Source organism: Cyprinodon tularosa, unplaced genomic scaffold (genome assembly GCF_016077235.1).
Source record: "Cyprinodon tularosa strain WSP-4 unplaced genomic scaffold, ASM1607723v1 ctg551, whole genome shotgun sequence".
NCBI classification, from domain to species: domain Eukaryota; kingdom Metazoa; phylum Chordata; class Actinopteri; order Cyprinodontiformes; family Cyprinodontidae; genus Cyprinodon; species Cyprinodon tularosa.
This window is the reverse complement of record NW_024039287.1, coordinates 357629-382705: the sequence shown is the minus strand read 5'-3', so window position 1 is coordinate 382705 and position 25077 is coordinate 357629. Positions and strand designations below refer to the sequence as shown.

Sequence of the window (25077 nt, the reverse complement as noted above, 5' to 3'; positions counted from 1 at the left end):
CAGTCCTTTTGTTGAAATTCCTCCTCTGAAACTTATACATTTATAGTGTAATGCTGGTAAATAAAATCAACAATCCAAATTATGTAACTTCTGTTAAATGAAAATGAGGTTAACTTCCATTAATGAATTTAAATCAGTGGAAAATGGTCTTATTTGTGTTTGTTAGAAATTAAACACAATCAACCTAAATAATAATAAAATGGTAAAACCATATTTACCTCTTATTTAAAAACAAAAGCAAATTTTAAGTACATGGATGCCAAATAATTCATCTACAACTAAAATGGTAACATCAAGGTCATATCCAGATTAACGGAAAAAACGACACTAAATTGGATAGGGAGACTACCGATCCATTATAACGGTGTGTGTGTGACACATTTACCACTCCTTAGAAAGTTCTGATTTAAACTTTCCTGAAATAAAACCACAACAATGTTAAAGGAGTTACTCTATGGTTAAAAAAGTTAGCAGTGAAAGGATGTAAGTTTTTTTTTTATAGCATGCTATTATTGTTTAAACTTGGATAAATCCCTTAAATTTCCCTTTTAACAAATTCTGGAGATATGCATTTCAAACTCATGTAAAACATCAAGCTTTTAAGTGTCTGTTTGCTTTTTGTTAAGAAACAAACAAAAAAAAAAACTGTAGAAATTAGACTCGACTCCAGTTAAAAAGTCTATAAGACCAGTTAGGGACCAGTGCTGGTGTAGCTCTAAAACAGCTTTGGTGGAAAGAAAGGCCTTGAAAACAAAATAAAACAAAACCCCAGACAATCCCACAGCCAATCAGGTGCTGGAACCTGGACTCTAGAAATATATATATGGCTTACAAAAATGAATAATTATTAATGTGGTTCATAGGTTGTGTCTCTGCATTAGGTTATATTAACAGGAACCAACTAGTGTGTTATATTTGAAATGTTTAGATGTAATTTCTTTCATAAAATCAGATAATTACTGTACATTTCTTTATCAGTTTCATCCATGCGCATGGATATTAAATAAAACCAATAAATACGAAACATTAATAAATATCTTGCATGCTGCAAATTTACAGTGAAGAAATGGCACACAAAAATCTGCAGCTTCTTTTCTCATTATTATTCACAACACTTTATTTAGGCAAAACACCATTTAATATATCTTGCCCTCAAACACAACTTCTACTATTTCTATTAAGTGTAATTTATTTATCCTTTATTTAACCAGGTAATACCCATTGAGATTAAAAATCTCTTTTGCAAGGGAGACCTGGCCAGGATAGGCATCAAATAATAATGTAATCTGGATACCCAGCAGAGCTAAAAACTCAAACCAACAACTGAATCAGACATAAGAGGAAAAAAAGGCATAAAGCAAAAGCCATGCATGAAATGATGGAACAGACATGCAGTTGTGGTCACTGACATGCTGGAATTTGTGTAATCAGCATTTTGAGGTAACTTTTAATACTTTGAAAAGATTTAAAGTAATCTGTTGTAATTTAATGAGTGAAACATCTTGACTTAATTTTCAGTCCAACGTAGCTGTTGGGGTTTTTGCTCTATTTTATCAGATTAGAGCTTTAAGAGCTGGACGGGTTGTCACATCAAAGCTACAACATTAGCTTTTTTCTTCCCCTGGTGCTCCTTCGGTATTAAAGAAGTAGAATTGTGTGAGCTAGGACTGCGTTTTATCTTCAGATATATCTTTTATGTATATCTGGGAATGAAAATGTAAATCGAGGCTTCAGAGGCTTTGAAAGGCAACAAAGACAATTTAGCAGCAGCATATTTCACATGACAACATACCCTTCCGCAAAGTGAAGGCAGAATATGACGACAATCACACCTTTTCATCTTTATCAAGATTTAAAATATTGTTGTGACTACAGCTAACTTTGAGTGTGATTGTTGTGGGTGTAATAGGAACACAGCTCCTGTGTCTTATTAAAATTCAATAAGCTTGAGCACAGACAGAGCTGGGGGAGAATATCTGGTGTATCCTAAATTGGGATACGTTATCAACATAAGGCTTGATTTAAGTTAATATGGCCTATTTATCTGTTGATGTGTGAATGTGTTCTTCCTTTTTTAAGACAAGACATAAAATACCTTGCTATAGATATTTCAAAAAGAAAGTACTTCAGTTTGCAATTCTCAGGTTCTAGAAAGATAGTTTTTTTTTAGATGATAAAAATTGTTTTCCAGGTTCCAGGATTATTAAATCTTGTCCTAAAATCTACCTTTAGCTTGTAGCAGGAAGGGGTTTGCTGGTTGACAGCAAACAGACCAGATGTCAGTAATGTTTGCAGATATCTGTTAATGCCCATCAGTCTGGAACGATTTTTGCTTCACTGCCATTTCATTCTAGATCTAGAAATATTAAGGAGAAATATTAATAACATTATAGACAGCTGCCACATTGTCATAACTGTTGAGCTTTGGATTTGAAAATACGAGACATTTGACGACATCCGCTCCAGTATCCATTATATTTTAAGACAGGTGTGCAAGAGATCTAAGATAAGGTGATTAGATTTTGACTTGTGATGCTAGCGACAGTTACATTTGGAGAGGCAGATGAATGTCATATATAATTTTATATTACAATAAATCAGAAAATTTGGGGGAGATTGCTAATACAGCTGAAAGAAGTATAAAATACTGTAAACAGGAGACTTGACGGCTCAGACAGAGCAGCCAACGACTTATGTCACGTTTTTGACGCAAGTTACGTACGCGGCATTCAGTAAGCAAGTACGACGTGACCAGGCGTAAGTCTAGAAAAGCAAAACAAAAAAGCGGCATCTCATCGGGTAAACCGATCAAAAGTTTGGATGTAAAGTGGCAATAATATCAGCGGGAGGAAATACATCCAAAGTGCAGACAAACAAATGCTGCGTTTTTGATGCTTCTGGACAGAAGCTAAAGTTACAACCAGCATGGAAGGCAACTCTGGTAGTAAGCAGCTAGTTTTATATCACTGGCTGTGCTTAATGTGGTTCCTAGTAAATCATATGCCATTTCTGGAAATAAACCAGTTTCCTACCTCTCTTTGGGGTTATTAAACATGCTATGATGTTGCTCCGCCATTCAGGGAGCGAGAGAAAGGTGACGCTCGTTTATTTAAATCAGGGGGAGATGAGTTTATTTCTCGAAATTATACAGTAATGCTTTTTCATTAAACAGATGCCTTCTCCATTAGATTTAGATGACTGTGAGAAGACAGGTAGCCTGACTGGCTCAGAGGCTGTCAGCTCCCGTTCACTGCCTTCTGTTTTCGCCAAGGCAGGCAGAAATAGAATGTCTCAGGCGAAGGTAGACGAATGTAACCTTGCACTTACCAATTTCATTGTTTCACAGAATCAATAAAGAAATCAAAATCATGAAAATTTTATCAATTCCCAACCTAGTCTGAAGAAATAAATAATATTTTAAGCTACAATTAGGTTCTTTCATATTTCTTAAGTACATATGTTCCATTTTATGAACTTGCAGGATGTATAGTGCATGTGTTTCGGGACTGAGCATTTTTTTGCTGCTTCGAAACAGGTAATTTACTTACTTACTCCGGTCTTACATTTTTTTTTTTTTAAATTCCTTTCTGTATTTAAGGATCAGCTGACCATCTTGGAACAGCATCTAAATGAACGAATGCCCCAAAGTGGTCAGATAGAGAACAGCTGATATTCAGACTTATTTTACATTTTTTCAAGCATCTGGTTTCCTCAGGGAAAGTAAGTCCTTCAGAGTGCAGACAGAGCTTGTGAATAGTGTTGCATGAAATCAAAAAAGGTTTTTGTTGGGTCACTGTTGAAATATTTGAGTAGCATTAGTGTAAATATGGTAGCAGTTAGAAACATAAGGTAAGGCAGTATTTAGGAGTTGTGGTGCTAGTGAGTTTTTTAAAATGTTAAAATGTCTTAGGTTAGCCTACCTTAGTTTCTGATCAAACTACATACAGAATCTTAAATGCATTTTTTAGGCAGGATATTTAGCCTCAAAACCTGGACACCTCAAAGTCATTGAGTTGATTAAGGCCCCGTCCACACGAAGTCAAAACGAACACGAAACGCTGATATTTTCCAAAACGTTTGCCGTAAAGACGGAGACGTAAAATAAATGTGAGCGTCCACACAAATGCATAAAAACGCTGCAAAATGTATGCCAGGCCTGTAAGTGGCGCTGTGGTGCCAAAGCAAAAAAAAGCGACGAAATGTTGGACATGCGCACTTATATTTATACATGGTTGCCCTGCGGGTCCATTTTCGTGGTTAAGTCAAATTCAGGTGCTGAACTATGTCGTCTATATTGCTCTGTTCTTCCTGGAGATATTCCAGAAGAAGAAGATTCTGTTGTAAGCCCGACAGCAGGGTGAGTAGCATTAGCAGCAACGGCGCCATTGTTGTTGTGATACTGTGTCGTGCATGCGTGTTTAGAGGCGACGCTATGACGCATGCGTGTAAAAAAAAATATGCGGTTAGAGCGTAAAGATGGAAACGCGAAAACGGCGTTTCGAAATCTTCCCACTCTGAAGGCTGAATAAAAAAAAGATTGTTTACAGACCCCCGAAACGCTGGCTTCGTGTGGATGAGAGGCTGGTTTGGTGAAAAATTTGTGCGTTTAGGCCAGGGTTCGTCTTCGTGTGGACGGGGCCTAAGTTACTTCTATTTGCCTGAAACTTATGCAGGCAGTAAAGCGTTTCTGTGCACATGATGTATAAAGTAATAAACCTAACATGTGAATGAGAGAGGGCTAAAATTCAAACACTGAATCTTGATATATAATGTCAGTTATGTACTGAATTAAAAAATTAGGTGCAATTGTGTAGAATTACAGAGCATTCATCTACACTAAGTTAATACTTCATATAAGTCGTGTTTATTTGTACACTGGAGTTTGGATTGAAAGGATGTAAGACTATGGATAAAACAGACTATTATACCATGTATTAATTCATCAAACCGAAGAATTTAACATACCTTAATTTCACCATAAATATTTTCTCACTCAGATCTAAATGGTCAAGTATTTCCCAACACAAGAGTTTTTATTTTAATAACATTTAATCCAAACCCAATTTCTTACTTCATTTTAGTCCTGAGACACATAATGCTTTTTTTTTTCGACAGTAATGAGTAAACAACAAATCTTGACACTGATTACGCAACATACAAAAAGAGAAGGATAAAAAAAGCAGGCAGACAGAAAGGAGGGAACAAAAATAAAGGTAAGAAAAGATGGACGGACCAATGAGAAACATCAAGATGGACTCACTCATGTTTTCCTCCTCATCCACATCCATGGCGTCAGGTTTGTTTTGACCTGTGAGCAGCCTCGCCCCCGCCGCACCTGAGGATCGGAGGACAGAAAGGCGGAGCGTGTCAGCACGTACAGAGCAACACACCAACATATTCGGAAAGCTTGAGTGGCTACAGCGATGATGAATTTCCTCGCCTGACATAGCGGCACACACACACAAAGAAACATGCACACATTGCGCTGTGTAAGAGCTCCTGATGTAAATATATAAATATTCAGAGACGGGGAGATATCAAGGTGAGAGAGAGGCCCAGGGCTGACAGGCCTTAATAGCAGGAGCAGTCTATTGTGACTTTAATATCCTTGCGATTAGACCTCATTTCCCACTGCCTGCAGAGAGATATGCAGCTCCTGACATGGCCAAGTCACTCCACTGCTGCACACATGTGACTTAGCCCAAGGTGGAGGGAGCGATTAGAGATCCATTAAGCAACACTTTTAAACCAAAACTGAATCAAAAGATTTCCTGTAATTGGAAACATTCGCTTTAAATGACGACAACTGGTAAACCTTTGGACTGTATGACGGTTTGAAACTTTTCAAAAAACGTTAGGCAGAGATTTGCTTCAAGTTGCCCCTAAATGTATGAATGAGTAATTTAAGATGTACCTACCAACTAGGGCGGGACGATACAGACAAAAAGCATATCGATAAAAAACAAAATGCATATTGATCGATATCAATAATTATCTAAAAGATTAAAAACCATATTTTAAGTGCAGCTCAGGCCATTTTATAATATTGCTAAATTATTTACTTAAACAATCACAGAATTCCAATCAAATCTTTATTTAACCAACTTTTTTTAACCATAACTGATTTCTTTTTAAAGAAAAATAACATAAGAGACCTGAGTGACGCTGTTAAACACTTGCTTCAGGTTCCATTCTCTGTCTATGTAGTGAATTGAGAGGCTGAGATAGGACTCGGATATGTGACATGAGCAGAGGTCCGATGTTGTGGCGTAGTGAGACACAGATTGCAGCTTATTTTGCACTGATTCCTTGCTTCATTGTACAAATTAAGGAGCTTTAGTTAGAGAAAAATTGCAGCGCAGAACTTTGCATCGCAGATTAAGAGTGGCGAGCGATAAGAGTGATGTCCTTATGCTGGTCGGAAGGTTGTCGTATTAATCACAAAGAAGGAAGCACAGTTTAGCTCGCTTCTCCTGCTTTGTTTAGGCAGAAGTTCCTGAAGGTTGCTCCGACGATGTTGAGAAACAGCTCGTCCTCGATTGGGTGTGAGTGGCTTGGATGATAAGACAAGTTGGTTCTCTAAAAAGACTTTGTTTTTACCGGTTCCCAGAAAATATTACAAATCACCGAAATTTTGTTTCTGTCTGACTTGCTTTAACCGAAATATTGCCATACTGTTAAGCTACTAAAACCCTTATTTGGGACAATTTCCTCCGCCTTTCCTGCTGAAACTCTTCATAAGCTTAGTGTTGTAATTTGAAAGGGTGGCGCATTGTGACAGTGTTCCTGGGGTCTGTGACTGTGATTGGTTGGTGGGAAGTGGTGACTTAAGCATCAACCTACAATGAAAAGGAAGGAAAACTGTTTCTATACTGAACTTTTATCAACCAACTTTTTTTTCAATTGCGCCACAGGTCTATTGATGGATATATATTATTTAATTATTATCCAGTCCTACTACCTATCAAGTAGTTCCAAGTACAGTTCAACTAATTCAACTGATTTTTTTTACTTATTGCCAACTTTGGCAATAAAGTGGAAGATTTAGTTGCCACTATATTAGGTTTTGTCGAACTTCAAATCCCCCAATTGAATTCCCATGTCTGCTACTTCCTCTAATAGTCATGTCTATGAATGCTTGTAACCACAGCAACAAGCTAACCATTGCTCCAGAGGTGAAGGAGGATTAAGACAGTTATAATTACAGTTTCTATAAGCATATGGTTATTCTTCAAATTATGGAATAGCATAATCTGATTGGCATTAGGTCTGAAATGTCTATAGAACCAAGTCTATAGTGGAGTAGAGACACAACTGTAAAGACAAAAATGAGAATGAGGAGCAGACTGTAGTTTTTGAGAAAGTTTAGGTCAGAAGGATGATCCTCTAAAAGTCTGTGCTGGTGGGGGTGATTTCTTTCATCCATCATCTGCGGAGGTAGCAGCATGAGCGCGAAAAGGTTTAAAGAAGAATAAAAGCTAACAAAATAAATAGAAGCACAACAAGGTAATAAAAAAAGTAATGCGCTAATTTTTAATAGAACTGATTTCTGCAACAGTTTCTCGCAAGTCTGCATAAAAAGTTCATCAGAGAGCTGCAGCTGACCCAGAATGCTGCTCCCCGCTTCCTCACCAAAACTAAGAAAGATGAGCACATCACCCACTTGCAAAAACTATTGCACTGATTCCCTGTTTCTCACAACTTAGACTCTAAAATACTTCAATTAAAACATTACTCAAGGGCTTAGGCTTAAAATACTTTAAAGACTTGCCTTCAATTTATCAGTCGCCCAGACCTCTATAATAAAAATTATAAAAGCTGCGAAACCATGAGTTTCTTTAAGGTGGGAGGATAAACATATTTTTGCAGGGCAGACATTGACTGCTATCTAAACATTAGTTTTTTTTTTTCAGTCCAACTTTCGTTCCATTTTTTAAAACAATTATTTTTACAAATAAATATTGTTTTGATTATTTTGTTACCCTAATACCACTGCAATATACTTTTCGCTTTCTTTCTCATGACAGCCCTTTGAATGGGGCCATTGTCGTCATGGTTACCGAGGTCAGGCACACCTGGATTACTCAGTTCCTCCAGTAGAGAAAGACAGAAAACAAAGGAGCTGCTTTAAGTTCAGGAAGCACTAGAGTTGTGCACAGAGTCCATGGTCTCCATTGTTTGGAGACGATTTTTACAAAGAATTCTTCTGAAAATGAAGAACATCATTCCTCTTCATCAGAAGGTCAAACAACAACAGAGTGTCTTCCGTTAAATGCTTCTCCAGATACATCATAAAAGTGACCCCTAGATGAAATCCATGTCTTCCTACAGCTATTAACTATCTAAAAAAAGAAAAGAAAAAAAACTATAAAATTTAATTTCCCTTTGGTATCACTAAAGTAGTCTTGAATTTGATTACATTTGAAAATAACTGAATCAAAAAGATTCAAATAAGTTGTAAAAGCTTTATATTCTACACTTTATGATATAAAGAATACAATAAAGAATACTGATGGCTAAATGATAGATATCATTTTTAGTTGTAGCATGTTTTGTGTGATCAGTAATTGTTTCGACAGGTCAAAATTGATAATCAACCTTACCTCTCTAGTGTTTTTGCTAATCTTGATTCATTCTTCAACAATCTCTGCTTCTTATCATTCTATGACAAGTTAGAGCAGATGTGTGATTAGAAAAACAAACTACAAGATTGGCCTCCAGTTTAGGTATTCTGCTAACAGGTCATCTAACAATTAATATTATAAAATGACTATTGAAATTGGTTTGTAATTCATTCCCAAAGAGCACCAAATAAAGTCGGAGAGAAAAAAAAAAGGTCTGTAGGACCAAAGCAGATGAGCCCAATCTTAGCTATATTGCAAAAAGAGTGTAAAAATTTAAACGGGAAAAGAAGAAGAAATGAACATCATACAGAGAGTGGGTGAAGGCAGAAAAAATATGGCACAGTGATATGGAACAGATTGTGCCGAATCCATTCTCCCTCTTATTCGCCTTCCATCATTGCTCCCATTCCTCAGCTAGACACTTTCTTAAACTAAAGTAAATGGGCTAATTAATCTGAGCTAATGGTGGGTGACAGCAAATATGCTAGCACAATTATCACCCTATTAAGGATTCGTATTACAACCCATAATTGAAAATGAAAAGGTGGGGTGAAGAGAGGAAGGGTGGGAAAAGGTCCAACTGAGTGGGAGATGGGAGTCATTTTTCTCTGGGAGCCACAGCCAGGTGCCTCATGCTTCGACACCTTCATTCGCCGACCCAGAGCCAAACCTAGCTCACTTTCCACTGCACACAATGCAAAGCAATTTTCTATTTCCAGACTTTTAATTACTGGCGATGGAATATACTGGGTAAACAAATTACATTCTTACATGAGCACAAAACTAAATGTGAAAACATGGCTGGTTTAACTGTGCGTTTTATTCTCATTACTCCAGCGACCTAATGTGGGCTGTGTAGTCTATTTAGCAACAAATACAGACGTGTATTTGAGTTTTGATTTTTCACATTTAATTGTTCTGGTTATAAATCTATAACCAATTCTGAAATCAGATTAAATCAGTTGCTCCAGTCTCAAAAAACATTGTACTGGAGGGGAATTAGTGTCTACAAAATCCTCAAGTAAAGGTTTCATGAAAGGAGAACAAAATTCATTGACTGCTAAATCATGGTTGGGATTAAACCAGTGGTGAAAAATGTCAGTCCTCAAGGACCACTGTTGTGCACGTTTAAACATTTCCCTGGTTCAACACAAGTGAATAAACCGATTGGTTCGTTACCAGACCTCTGCGGAGCTTTAAAGGTCCACTGCATAACTTTTGAAACAAGTATAAGCTTAATTTGAGATATATACCAAATTATTTCATAGATCAATATACAGTACTTTGCATGTATCAATGCTCTGTTTGGGTTACGCTTTACTAAAACTCACTAATTTAACTTGAGAGAATGGGACCCATCACTGAATGAGACATGTGACCTAAAGCGATGATTTACAAAAGTCTCAGTTCCCCTTAAACACAAGAGCTAAGCTTGGGGAACTTAACCGATATGACACCTATCTGATCAGACATATTTCTTGTATCTCTGACATAAGATTGAATGTGACCTTGTCTCCACAAGTTACTGCACGACTTCTTAATCTGCTGCTCCAAAGTGCTCTGCTATCAAATTCTAAAACACTGAGTGATGCTATTTAATTTTGCGACAGTTCAGTGTTGCCAATTGATCTCAGGGGGCTTAGATATAGAAGTTACTGGTCTAGCACGATTTGTGGCTAAGAGCAATACAGTGTTGCTTTAAAGGTGTCTGGTCACATACTATGACTATACAAAAACCTATTAATTCATCTTCATGTAAAACAATATATATACGCCAAGCATTTAAACCTGATAGTTCTTACTAAATAATTTTTAAACCTGAAAGTAATTTTGGCACCAGGCCGATTGGCTGACCAATGTTGTTTTGTGCATCTTTACTTGAAGAATAGGGATCGTACACATTAAATAAGATATAAACATTTCTGTCGCTATTACTGATAGCCTAACAATAGTACTGCTATCAATACTTTCAGGATTAGTAATTCAATTCAGTTTATTTCTGTAGCGCCAATTCACAACACATGTCATCTCAAGGCACTTTACAGTTCACCAGATCATACAGTCAGATTGATTCAAAGTTTTCTATCTAAGGAAAACCAGTTGATTGCATCGACTCATTGACTCGAATACAATCCCTCACACTAAGCATGCTTGTAGTGACAGTGGAGAGGAAAAACTCCCCTTTAACAGGAATAAACCTGCAGCAGGACCAGGCTGTAAGGCTGAGTACTCTAATCTATTAACTTGCAGGAGAAATCTGAATGCATCTGCAACCTTAGCTTCCACCTCGGTAAACACTGCTGTTTTGGATGGTACTCGTATCTTATCCCCATTTAGTGTTAATATTTTTTGTGAATTTTTACAGTTGAGCTTGAATTTTTTTCAGTTTTTTTCCTCCCCCACTTGTAGTTGCTAACTCGTTTAGCCTCATTACCTTTTTCCATAAATATATGTCTATTGCTCCTTGCAATACCTTTGTATGCAACCAGATGTAATACAGTCTCATGAATTAATTGTGTTGGAGTAGGAACACACCTACTGTAAGGACACCATCCTTTAAAACTGGATTTGGACAACTCTACACAAAACTATGTCAGTAAGTTTCTGATTGGTTCTAATATTAGGCTAGCATAGTGTAGTATGAGTTAAATTTAATAATTGATGGTAGGGCTGGGCGATAAACCGGATTATTACCGTTACCGTCATTCACTATGATAACTGGCGAACAACTTTCTAATGATGGTATAAGAAATAAACTTAATTCGTTTTTCCTGTGTGCGCTGGTGGCTGGAATTTCCTTCCACTTTAAGGCACTGAAGCATGTAGGGAATCACGTAACTTCGACATTTCCAGTCAGAAGCGTAAACAAAGAGAAGGCGGATGAGCCCAGTGAAGAAGCATCTAACATGGCTGTAAACAAAATTACGTCAGTTAATCCTCTGGAGCCGAGTGAGAGCAGAGATGAAGCTGAACGGGGAGAAATTCAAGAGTGCATTTTCAGATAGAGGGGCCCAAGCATTTATCGTGTATTTGTCGTTATTGAGGTAAAACTGCCCAATTTATCGTGATACTGATTTGAGGTCATATCGCCCAGCTCTCATTGAAGGGATATTTGGGTCATAGTTGAAACAATTTATTAGCAGTTTTGAACATGTGCTGCATAAAGGAAGTGCAACAGCAAAGGCAGATTTTCTCAAAGTTAAAAAGAAATCATGAGATTCAGGCTTATCTGTGGTTCAAATATCTTTTTGGTTACCAAGTCATATTTTTATATGCTCAATGCAATGAAAAAAATAACTGATTATAAGCAGGGAGAATTTAAAAATATTCACAAAATCAGTCAAGAAGTTTCTTAGAAATGCAAGAATTTAAAAAGAGATGTGTACTTGTGACTTTTATGATGTTGCATAGAAGCTAGCAAAAGTAATTCATACATTTGCATGGATTTCTAAATATTGGTCAATGAAAACATGATCCTGGACAGATCTTGAAACGGACTATTTTTAAACCTAAATGACGAAAGCGGAGGACTTTAAGTGAGTCGAAAGAATCAAAGCCTAGAACGGCCGACTATCTCCATCCACATGAATAAACGATATAACGTAATCACGCTGTTGTGCTTCCAGGTAATTCTGAGTGGACGCCAAGGGAGGCAGGGAAGGAGAAAGATGAGAAAAAAGATGAAAAGCCTCAAATTCAATCTGGCATGGTGAGAGGGGCTGAGGGGGAAATAAGGTGTTTTTTGATTTGTCTCTCATGCCTCGCCTTGCGCTGCGACGGAGCGATAGAGCGTCTGTGCAGCGGAGGGAGTGCCAGCGGTGGACGGCTGGGGGGAGGGTGCAGGTGGGTGGGTGTAAAAGTAAAGGTGAGAGAGGAACAGAAGACTAGAGAGATAGAAAATGCAATCCTATTCCAAGAAAGAGAATCATTATCTCCTTTAAAAAGCAGGTAGATGGAAAGGTTTGCCCTTGGCAGGCCAAGCAGTTCGTACAGTAGCAAACAGCCTCTCTATGGTGCCAAGTACTGGAGGTTTTTGAAGAAAATTATTTCGGAACACTTTTAACAGTAAAACGCTGGAATAGTTTATAATAAGTTGCAAAAAGGTCTAATCGTAATTGATTTTTAAAGCAGTGGTACTTCAAACCAGTCAATTATTCAGCTAAATGAAAATTAAGGGTGTTAAGATGAAAAATAAAATACCTTCAAGATTTCAAAACACCCCACTGAGGAACTAGAAAAAATATTAATATGAGAAGAACTCCTTTTAGAAAACACTATGCCACTTCTAGGATGGAGATTATTTCATGGAACTGCCACAAAATCCAGGTTCTATATTTTGTATATGCATGAGCAGTGCCTTGCACAGCACAAGACAATTGAAAAGGGGAAGGTAAAGGTTACATGGTCACTAGCTCCAGTCTCGTGTGGTCTCTACTAGCTTAGTGCAGACCCAAGGAGATGCACAGTGCGCTACTTTGGTTCTATCATACAGAGTTCCCATTTTATTTGCTAACATTTCTCCTTGAGTTAAAACTTTTCCGTTGATTTTAAAAACATTATCTGCACCTCAAAGAAATATAATCTTCAGACTTTAAGCCAAACAGTTCCCTGGAGGGAAAATATGTTGAGATTATGTGAATAGATTCATTAGAGAGAATGTGGTGTTTTGACTTTTTAGGTGTTATATCCAAATTTCACCTCCAATTGATCAACTATTGTTTTTAGGTGTTCTACAGGTGCTTGTCATAAAATTATAATATCATGAAAAAGTAGATTGATTTCAGTAATTCCATTTAAAAAGTGAAACTTGTATATTATATTCATACATTACATACAAACTCATATATTTCAGATGTTTATTTTGTTTAATTTTGATGATTACAAATGACAACAAATGAAAATCTCAAATTCATCATATCAGAAAATTAGAATATTACTGAAGACCAATAAAAACAAAGGATTTATAGAAATGTTGGCCAACTGAAAAGTATGAACATGAAAAGTATGAGCATGTACAGCACTCAGTATTTAGTTGGGCCTCCTTTGGCCTGTATTACTGCAGCAATGCGGCGTGGCATGGAGTCGATCAGTCTGTGGCACTGCTCAGGTGTTATGATAGCCCAGGTTGCTCTAATAGTGGCTTTTAGCTCTTCTGAATTGTTGGGTCTGGTGTATTGCATCTTCTTCTTCACAATACCCCATAGATTTTCTATGGGGTTAAGGTCAGGAGAGTTTGCTGGCCAATTAAGAACAGGGATACCATGGTCCTTCAACCAGGTACTGGTAGCTTTGGCACTGTGTGCAGGTGCCAAGTCCTGTTGGAAAATGAAATCTGCATCTCCAAAAAGTTGGTCAGCTGCAGGAAGCATGAAGTGCTCTAAAACTTCCTGGTATGTGGCTGCGTTGACCCTGGACCTCAGAAAACACAATGGACCAACACCAGCAGATGACATGGCACCCCAAACCATCACTGACTGTGGAAACTTTACACTGGACTTCAAGCAACGTGGATGAAGTGCCTCTCTTCTTTTCCTCCAGACTCTGGGACCTTGATTTCCAAAGGAAATGCAAAATTTACTTTCATCAGAGAACATGACTTTGGACCACTCACCAGCAGTCCAGTCCTGTTTCTCTTTAGCCCAGGCAAGACGCTTCTGACGCTGTCTGTGGTTCAAGAGTGGCTTGACACAAGGAATGCGACAGCAGAAACCCATGTCTTTCATACGTCTGTGTGTGGTGGTTCTTGAAGCACTCACTCCAGCTGCAGTCCACTCTTTGTGAATCTCCCCCACATTTTTGAAGGGGTTTTGTTTCACAATCCTCTCCAGGGTGCGGTTATCTCTCTTGCTTGTACACTTTTTTCGACCACATCTTTTCCTTCCCTTCGCCTCTCTATTAATGTGCTTGGACACTGAGCTCTGTGAACAGCCAGCCTCTTTAGCGATGACCTTTTGTGTCTTGCCCTCCTTGTGCAAGGTGTCGATGGTCGTCTTTTGGACAACTGTCAAGTCAGCAGTCTTCCCCATGATTGTGTAGCCTATAGAACTAGACTGAAAGACCATTTAAAGGCTTTTGCAGGTGGTTTGAGTTAATTAGCTGATTAGAGTGTGGCACCAGGGGCCATCAATTTTGAACCTTTTCACAATATTCTAATTTTCTGATATGATGAATTTGAGATTTTCATTTGTTGTCATTTGTAATCATCAAAATTAAACAAAATAAACATCTGAAATATATGAGTTTGTATGTAATGTATGAATATAATATACAAGTTTCACTTTTTAAATGGAATTACTGAAATCAATCTACTTTTTCATGATATTCTAATTTTATGACCAGCACCTGTATGCCATAACGAGATTATGTACAAGATGTTAAATTTTCCCGAGTTTAACCAGAAAAACAGAACAGATTTTTCCTGATCCTAGTAGTTCAATTGTGCGTCTGACCTTTCAGCACAGATGGACAAAAATGGCCTAGAAAGTACAAAGGATTAGATCTGAATTACTCAGAATACAGCTCCTTCAAGACTCCTTTATCTATTCCCACTATTGGTGACAAGACAATCTTAATTTGAAAGGTAGGTCTGATTTACAGCTGTTAAAACTTCAGGTTCCGGTTTGTGAACAATCAAAACTATGTTTCACTATTTTTTATGTTAAGACAAACATATAGTGATGTAAAATATAGCATACTGTATGACAGTCCAGGTCTTTTTATAAATCTATGGACATATGGATCAGTAATTTGACAGTCATCAAATGAAGGACAATCCAAAGAACTTTCAATATACCAAAAATATCCAACTAAGTTCACCCTACAGTCAACTGTCGTGTCTCACACAATAAAATATCTTGCTAGATTGAATTTGGAAAAGAAGAGGTATCTGCAATCAAGAAGAAAGACACTGTACAACTTAATATTTGAACACCAGACATTTTCTGAAGAACCTAATTACAGCAATCAGGTAAAATAACCACAAAATACCAGCTTCAGATGCTGTGGTTCATACCAGGAAGTTCTACATGCAAGAAACAACCAGCAAACAAGGAATAGGATAACTTTCTGCAGACTGATGTCCTAGACTGGCATTGTAGATCCACCCTGCATGTCTTAAACGTGTCTGTGTTCAAAGACCCTTGACTCAAATGACTGTTCCTCCTCTGCATGCAAAAAAATGCTGCAAAAGCCTGTTATTCCCCCATTCATTTAGGTCAGGTGTTTGGTTGATATAGAGACATACAGGACATGGATCTCTGAGAAGCAGGTTGGGAACCACTGCTGTACTATAGATGGCATAAAGAAGCACTGATGTCCTTTTTCACCATGCTGAAAAAAATACATTTTGTTTAATGATTGAAGAAAGTTAATTTCTTTAAATTCCTTTCTTTTTTTGAGATAGGTAAAAATAATGATATTTTCAGATTATGGTAAATGGTAAATGGCATGTACTTATATAGCGCCTTTATTCAAGTTAGGAGACTTGACCAAAGCGCTTTACACTACATTCATTCACCCATTCACACACACACTCACACACTGATGGTGGCAAGCTACATTGTAGCCACAGCTGCCCTGGGGCTCACTGACAGAAGCGAGGCTGCCGTACACTGGCGCCACCGGGCCCTCTGACCACCATCAGTAGACAATGCAGGTGAAGTGTCTTGCCCAAGGACACAACGACAATGAAAGTCGGAGTCGGGGCTTGAACCGTCAACCCTTCGATTACAGGGCAAACTCCTCCATCCAACGCCACTGTCGCCCTATCATGAATTATAATTGTCTCCATGATTAGGCATGAGGTCGAATTTACCTAAAATAATAAATTATCCTTCTTAGTTGTTGTCCAATAATTTAAATAAACTTGAATCTCACCAGGTTGTCTTTTTTCCCCATTTTACTAGAATTTTGTTTGGTATGGTTAAGCTTTGTGCTCTGACTCCGTTTAATCTGACAGACATACACAAAGCAACACTGCTTCTCTTTCAAAGATGAATAATTAATGACCTTTCACAGCAGAAAGGAAGTTACATTTCACTCCTACTGAGTTGCTGTATTGTAATAAATAAAATGCTTAAAATACATTTATGAATAAATCTAATTCCAAATTAGATGTTACATTCTTTATCAAATGGCTTCAGAAATTAAATAATTAATGTCTTCTTATAAAGCAAAGTAACTTAGTTTCCTCCTGCACGAAAATAATTATTACAGTCACACAACAAGATTCCCTTACCTTAAAAGTTTTAGATTTAAAATAATTATTTTTGAAACATTCATTGTCAGAATGGGTACAACATGTTCCTAAGGTGGAATGAGAAATGATCTACGGTTGGTGCAAAACATCCTGGACCAGAAAGCTTCATTAAATACCTGAAAAGCTGGTTATATTTAATTATGGTAAATGAGAGCGTTACAACTCACAATTGAATGAAAACTTCCCATTTTAATCCTGCAACTAATAGTGGAGTCATGTAAAAACCAGTCTTATATATTGGTGATCCTTTGGTTCAGTAATGAAATCTCTCGATTCCCTTAGCTAAATAATATATCACTAAAGGACTGCAGCCTCTTCTTGAGATGAAAAGATCAAATGCATTTCACTGAATTTAGTTGTTTTTGTTTTGTTTTGTAGTTGCTGAAGATGTTTGCATCCATACGTGTTGAGATGTGATGTGGCAAACCAAAAATACTTATCTACGGCATACAGGCAACCTTTTTGTTTGAGAAAACTTTAAGAGTGGTGGAAAAAAAGGCTGACATTTGCATAGATTAATTAGATTTCAAGAAAAATATAAAGCTAAATAAAGACTATTAGCTGCACTGTTATGAAAACAGCACCAAAGAGGATTTGGCAGTTAACCTTTACAAAGCCTACGATGAAAGGTTTTTGCAGCAGCATTTTTTTTTTTAGATTTATGTTCATTAAGTTTTGTACTTTTTATCTGGACTGAATAAGAAAAAAACATGCTTTTAAACTTAAACCATCTGCTGAATTAGTAAAAGCATAACTGATAGTTTGATGTAAAAATATGATTTAATCTATTAAATCAAGATTTAACTGGGATTAACTATTTCTGGTTCAGTTTTAACAAATTCAAGCAAAGCAAAATATAACAAAAATATGAATATGGGACTGTAAACCACAGTGAAATATCTCAAAAAGCCCCACTGGCTCGGATCTAAAGAAATTTAAGGGCAGAACAGAAACTGTTGAGACACATATGGATTTCTTTGACAGCTGGGAGTCCCATTACATCTTAGATAAAGCTAACGCCATTTCAGAAAGAGGAAACTCTCCAGCATGGAAAAAAGCCAAGCCATGATTTTTTTATTTTAAGCTAAAGCATATTTGTGTAATGCATAAACACAACCATCTTAGTTGACCTCTGAATGGATTGGAAGGGAAAATGTTAAGAATCTAAAGTGGCCTAGTCAAAGTTTTTAAGGTATGTCCCATTAAAAAAGGAAAATAAACAGTTGAAAAAGTTGCAGGACTTTAGTTTATACACCTGTTTGCAGTTTTTTAATTTATGAGGAGATTCTCTATTATCTCATTAAATTTCATTTCTCACACTTAAAGGTGTGAAAGAGGTTTTTTCTCAGAAATTAAGTGTCAATATTCATCTAAAATGAGTTAATTGATGGATGGCATTCTAAAAATATAATATAAAAATATTTGTTTTAATGGTTATTGAGTCAGATATGAGGCGGTAATGTTTGATTTATTGAAATGGTTTTATCTGTTTCTGTGTAAATGGGTTTGGCTGTAATTTAAGGACAGGTTCTAATATATCTGCAGTGTGGGGACTATAAATCTGATACAATTTTTACTTTTTGATTGCTATTTTGCACAATTTGCTTACCTAAGTATTTTTTGTTGTTGAATATAAGATATTTTTATACATACATTGTTTAGATTTACTTATCTTTCTTTCTACCCCTTTTATAGAATATAACAGAATAGAAAATCTCATTATTGTCCCACAATGGGGAAATTCTGGTGTTTACAGCAGCAAAAATTGTAGAAAAAGTGGTCACACAAATGTGGACCTTGAAAAATGTATAAAATAATAGTGAAGAGAAAAGATCAACAATAAAATACTGAACTGTAAAGTGTTTTAACAATTGAAACTGTGCACCTGGAGAATAAATAACCAATATATAGCTAAGGACATTTTTACAGTAATGGATATTTAAAAAATAGCAGCAACATCAGAGATGTGCAAAATGACAGCAGCATGTTATTTAACTGACTGAGGTTTCTATCATTACATATACTTTTATTTGTTCATGCTCCTGGTGGTTGTCACCTTTATTCCACTCTGTATTCTCTTGAACGTAGTCTTTCTTCACTTTACAATAAAAAAAAAAATGTTTTTTTTTTTTAAAGAAACAGCTCGGAATTCATTCTTTTCCTGCTTTGTGTGTCAACTATCACAGTTGCTAGGCAACAGAGCCCCCGAAGGGTAGACCTGTTTGAATTCAAAGCCAAAATTCTTCCGGTCTCCTTATTTTCAAGGACTTCGAAGGATCCAGTCCAGGTAGACCACCTCTTAGAAGACGCAGCCCATAAATTCCAACAGAGCCAAAACTTGCTGTGATAATGAGACCTCTCCTTCTTATGGAGATTTCCTGCTGACTAAGTGCTTCCCGGCACTTTGCTGCCTCTCTAGTTGAAATACAAAATTACCGGCGGAGGCATTTCCAGCGTAGAGAGTTTTTGCGAAGAAGGGGGTACTGATGCATGCGCACAATTCAAAAATACACTAACAGCCGTTGGACGCATCTCCCACCACAGTATCCTATTTTATGCCTTTAAGGGTAAATACAATAGTGTAGAAAATATTCAATATTCTCAGAATTAAGAAGTTTTAAGATGAAAGCTTCAGATTTAATTTCTGTAAACATTTTGGAAGAACCTTAACTCAGAGATGTGAACACTAAAACAAAGTACATTAGATGTTTTTTTTGTTTATTAAGTATTAACAGCTCCCTGTTTTACAAACTGTGATCCCCTTATGAAAAATGTATCAGATATGAAGCAGCAGAGAAGCAGGGGTGGAGAGGTGTGGAAAAAGCAGAGAATCAACCTTTTACCATGTTCCAGCCTTTTTATATGTGACAGTCAGTCATTCATCATCATGGAGTGCTGATGGTGGAAGTAAAGAAAGGTGGCAAAAAAAACACAGCCCCAGTATCAATATGAATTTTTTATTTGATGGATTTTACGGAGGACTGCATTTCAGGCGGCAGCCAGAGTCAAGGTTCACAGAAAAATGAAGGCAGGAAAAGATTGAAAGGCCAGGAAGGAGATAATAGTGTCCCTGGATATAAAGAACAAGCATTTTTTATTTTATTTTATTTGTTTGCAGCAAAGCACACCATACAGCTATGTTTAAGTTCTCCATGTTTTGCAGCGGTTTATGTTAAATGGATTTTTTAACTCTGGTAAAGCAAAACATGAGCTTTTGGTGTGTTTAAAAAAAACAAATCTAATATTAAAGATTAAACCATGTTTTAGTGTTTGACCTGGGTCTCATTGGTTCGACAGCTTAGAGATTTCTCAGGGAATAGTCCAACAAGGTATGGGCAGCCTTGTTTTTTTAAAGTTTCTCGTCTTTGTTTTGGTTGTAATGTTCAAATAACACCAACTTCAAGCTTCAGCAAAGATGACCCATTGGGATCTGGACATGGTTCTGTTCAGAAAGCTCAATAACCACCAGAACAAGTTTAACCCCTCCAAAAAAAAAAAAAAAGAAACATTTCAACAGAAAGACAAAAATCAACATGGGAAATGACTTTGGATGTACCGGTAAAGGAGAGTCACTTTAAATTACACTAAAATCTATATTGTCCAAATTATACTGAATTATCATCATAATTGTAGTACTAATATGGATTAAAACTGCACATCAGTAGTTTTTGGAGAGATTTCGTTTGAGCGGCATGTATTCATGCCCTGCCAACATCCATTGTAGTGACAAAAAAAGGCTTTTCCTGCTCACATCTGATTTATATTTTAGTATCTTAGAAGCTGAAGCACACATAGAGTGATGGGAACATCATGATGAAGCTTAATTGCAACAGTTACTGTCAACCAATATTTAACCTTAACATGACAGTGTTTCCAGCACACAGTGCAGCCCTTTATATTCTGAATTTTAGCACCAGAAGTGCTGCACATGAAGCACATCAGTACTCTATTACCCTGTCATTGCATAAGCCTGATATAAGTAGACTCTAGTCCGGGGCTGGAAGCTTTTTTTGAAAGAAATGTATTTTTTAACATAGAAAACTGTAATGGACTGAGTAACATCAGTTTGATGTATAGTACAGTCTCATGTGTGATTTGTTAAAAATTTGGATACAAGTTTCACTGATAAAGACCAACATCAACCTTTTTTATGCTTATTTTTTTGGGCACAAATGTTCCATTGTTTCTCCTACTTCACACACTTTTTTCTGTGTCTCTCCCTCACTTTTAAGTTCATTTAATAATTTAACAAAAAACACACAAGCTTCTTAGACTGGCTGTGGGTAGGGTCATAAATCATCAGAGTGAATGGCCGTGATTCCCTAAAGCATCAGCAGGACTGTGGGAGGGCATACAGCATGACTGCTGGACCAAAGACGAAGCTGCGGCTAAATGGCTGCTGCTGCTGCTTCCACCGAGGGACAGAGAGTTATGCTTCAGGATGGCTGTGAAATCTACTTTAAATGAAAGAAACAAACAGATATAGTTCTATCTTACCAAACCAAGCAGCAGACATGATACTCTTAGAAAACTTGCGTCATTTTTAGGGTCCTTGCACTGATTTTTACAGCAGTGATGTCAGACCCTGGATAAAAAAATTCTCAACATACTAATTAAATCAAAGAAAACAATGATCTCAGCAGGGTTGTTGTTGAATTGATTATGTTCCAAAGCTCCGTCTCACATTTAGTGAGGTTTAACAGACTAAACACATCATGAGCTCCGATTTATTTGTTTTGGACATTGATGTTATTACAACAGACCAGCACTGGGTGAGGTGTTAATATACATGAGGTAGGTACTAAAAACCAGTACTACCAAGGAAACCAGGGGTAAACATCTGCTTTACAGGCTTTATATGGTCCGCTTTTAGCTGGGCGGCTGCAGACGGTAAAGTCTGACGCATGGCAAAATAAATGCCAGGAAGATGAGGAAAGTGTGGCTCTTTGGGCTTAAAGACCATCATAGGCAACAGTTTTACAGCTAGGTAATCTATGATTATTTGCTTGTCTGATAACAAGATAATTTCTGTTTTAATATCTCTCTATATTTAAATTTCACTCACATTCTGTCTGGTTTCATGAGAATGGTCTGAGAACATAACTTCAAATAGGTGGCAGATGTGATGTGCCTGGTTGATGTCTGAGGTCGGAGAATACCGAGCAGGCTGTTATTCTATTAAATAAGACAAATCTATTACAAGACTTCTTTGCAAAATAAATCATATTCTGTAATAATATTAACTACTCATCCATTACATAATGTTCTTCTACTTTGGATACAGTTGATGATTTGCTGAATGATAATGTCTTCTTGTCCTTTTTTCCCCCCCCAGTTTCTTCACAAAAATACAGACTGTTAGATTATGTCTACCTAACATAGATGTTTTTTGTTCTTGATTGATTTGCGCTCTACCCATTTCTATTTGTCTGAGCAACATGTTAAATTAAAGATAAGGGGATCATTGATGCCTTGAGATCATGTGAAGTGCATGAATTGCTTCTCGCTCCATTTTCTATCCATTATTAATGTTTTGTTGGAGTTGTTAATAAATGTTTCTTATTTTTTTTAAATTGAAACTTGTGTAACATTTATGATTGTGTCATTTGTATAATTTAAATGGAGAAGTAGTGGCAATATCGGCCCCAAAAATTGGCAGCACATTTTGGGGATCGGTTAAACCATCTCCCAATGATTGGTATTGGTATGATTAAATGGCTATAAATATGCTAGGCTTGTTGTATGGGAAAAAAATAAAAACCTTAGGTGTTGTGAAACTTAAAAAAAAACATCCGTCAATAAATAAAAATGCTTTTGAAAGGGTATCAGAAGCCATTAGCAGGACCGGCCCTTGTTAAGGACTGAATAAAGTGGAAAATGTTTTAATCTCTGTTTATATTATCGGTGCTATGTGCTCTTTGCTTAGAGGGGAAAAGTTTTAAATCAGGGAGACTGGGAAATACAGAGAATCAGTCTTACAAGAGAAGGAAGGGATCGAACAAGAATGAGAGGCTGAAATGAGCAATCGAAGATGAGGCAGAGGAGGAGATGAGAGAAGAAGAAAAGTGGGCAAGGAAGGGAAAAGAAACTGGACAGAGACAAATAGCCCGGGGAAATGACTGTTACCGGAGAGCCCACCTGTGAGACAACCCTCTCAGTGGCTCTAACACAGACTGATAGGCCCACCAGGCAGCCACTGTGGACCTATCCATTTCATTTCTGTCAGATTTCTGCCTTAAACTAAAAAAATATTAACTTTTCCAATCCTCATCAAGCTGGATCCAAGCCATTATATAGTGTGTTATGAAAAAATCTGTTCAAGGTTTACATTTTTAGCTATTACAAAATAAAAGTTTTAATCTTTTCACTCTGTTTGGATTAGTGCCACAACTAACAATATTTTCCAATTTGATTAATCTGTTGATTAGAGAAGATTTTTTAAAAAATTAAACCGGTTGAAACTAAAACTTTTCCACTTTAGGAGTTCTGGATAGAGCATAATGACAAACAAAAAGGTTTTTTTCATGTTAAATGCAAAATTTCTTACCATTTCTTTACAATCTAGGTATAATTACTGCTCTAAGTAATACTCCAGTTAACAGTTAATCGATTACTAAATTAGTTGACATTATATTCCCATTATTGATTATCACGAATAATTGTTTAAACCCTAGTTTGGATATTTACTAATTTCTTATGTCCTAACTTTTAAAACTTGACAGTGAAAAATTAAGGATGTGTCAACAAAGAAGGGATCATTTCATGTCTTCCAGTAATCTACTTCTAAAAGTGAAAAAAAAGGTCCACTTTAAAAAAAATGGTCGACAATAAAAAAATTATTAATTGGAGACTAAAAGCAAAGGACAGAAACTAAAGCAGTGGAACGGTTCAATCAAAGGCACGGGATCATCATTACTGCTGATGTATGCGGTTAGATAAGTGAGAGCCACTGTCATTGTCCGACTATCCCATTACTTTTCCCAATAAGGCGCTGGCAGGCCTGTGATTACAGAGAGAAAAGTGTGAAGGAGGAAGAATCTTATTAGAAACAGAATCAGCTTTTTTTTTTGCGTGAAGAGAGGAGCTGATCTGCACCAGCCTCCACCCTCCAGAGGTGACGTCTCCAGGGATGGACCAGGTAATGCCGCCTAATGGAGTACACGTGTGGGCAGCGGTGGCCTAATGGAGAGGGGTCCTGGCACCAAGAAGGAACGCCTGTCGTCCAACCAGATTGAAACTGATGGGCCAAAGTGAAGGGGCTGCAGAACACCCTCACACACACACGTTCACCCAACATGGCTCTCTCAGCCTCATCAGATACACTTACACATGAGCACACACACGTACGCAACTCACTTCTGAGTCCATTATTCAATTTGGCCCCTCTAATGATGGGTGAATTAGACTGCCAGAAGTGATTTGCCTTCTGAGCCCCACTGCTGGATGTCCGTACTTCCCTCCACTCTGCATATTAAGAGGCTGCTACTCAGATCCTGACAGCCAATGAGGCTCCTCCAATCACAGACTTCATAGCATCAGATAGGAAAGTTATCTGAGATAATGAGCTCTTAATAAAAATGGCGGTCAAGGTTTCCACTATAGACCCCTATGAGTTGGCATTTAATATTGATGAGACCCAACGTTTAGATAAGCAGATTAAAATAAAGAAATGCTTTTATAACAATTAATACAAAGATTAATGGGTTTTAAGTCAATGATGGATAGAAAAACCTTTTGTCTTTACCGGAAAACAGAATGGGACTAAACGTGCTTAGATTATCATTTATTACACTCAAATAGATTCATTAAATTTTTATTTTATTTTATTCATATTCCAAGATATTTGGGTCTTTAATTTTTAAAAAAAGTGATCAAGTTTATGGAGATGAGTTGGTAATTTATAGAGATGCACTAACTGATAACCTTTGTGTTTGACAGCCATCTTAGATTTAGTCTTCAGGATGAAAACTATAATTTGTCTTAGTGACATTTTAGTCATTATATGTGATCTGATATATGTGATATGTGATCATTTTAGTCGGTTATGGTCTACTAAAACTTTAAAAGGTTTTAGTCTAGTTTTATGTTGCAAAAAAGTTAACCTTTACTATGTCAAATAACCAGCTTCTTACAGAAGAGGATTAGGGCCACTGGAAAAAAAAAAAAAAAAGTTAACTGATTTCTTAATTTTATTTC

General features: G+C 36.9%; 1 protein-coding gene across 4 annotated transcripts in view; it reads right to left on the bottom strand.

The window, feature by feature from the left end:
• adarb1b (adenosine deaminase RNA specific B1b) overlaps window positions 1-25077 on the bottom strand; it is a 181738-nt gene that overhangs the window by 28562 nt on the left and 128099 nt on the right. For all 4 annotated transcript variants that reach the window (XM_038305083.1, XM_038305081.1, XM_038305082.1 and 1 more), the window contains one exon: window positions 5261-5335. Coding sequence is in view for 3 of the 4 variants with exons in the window: in XM_038305080.1 (XP_038161008.1) it covers window positions 5261-5335 (75 nt within the window). In the remaining variant the exon portion in view is untranslated. The remainder of the gene's footprint in view (window positions 1-5260; window positions 5336-25077) is intronic.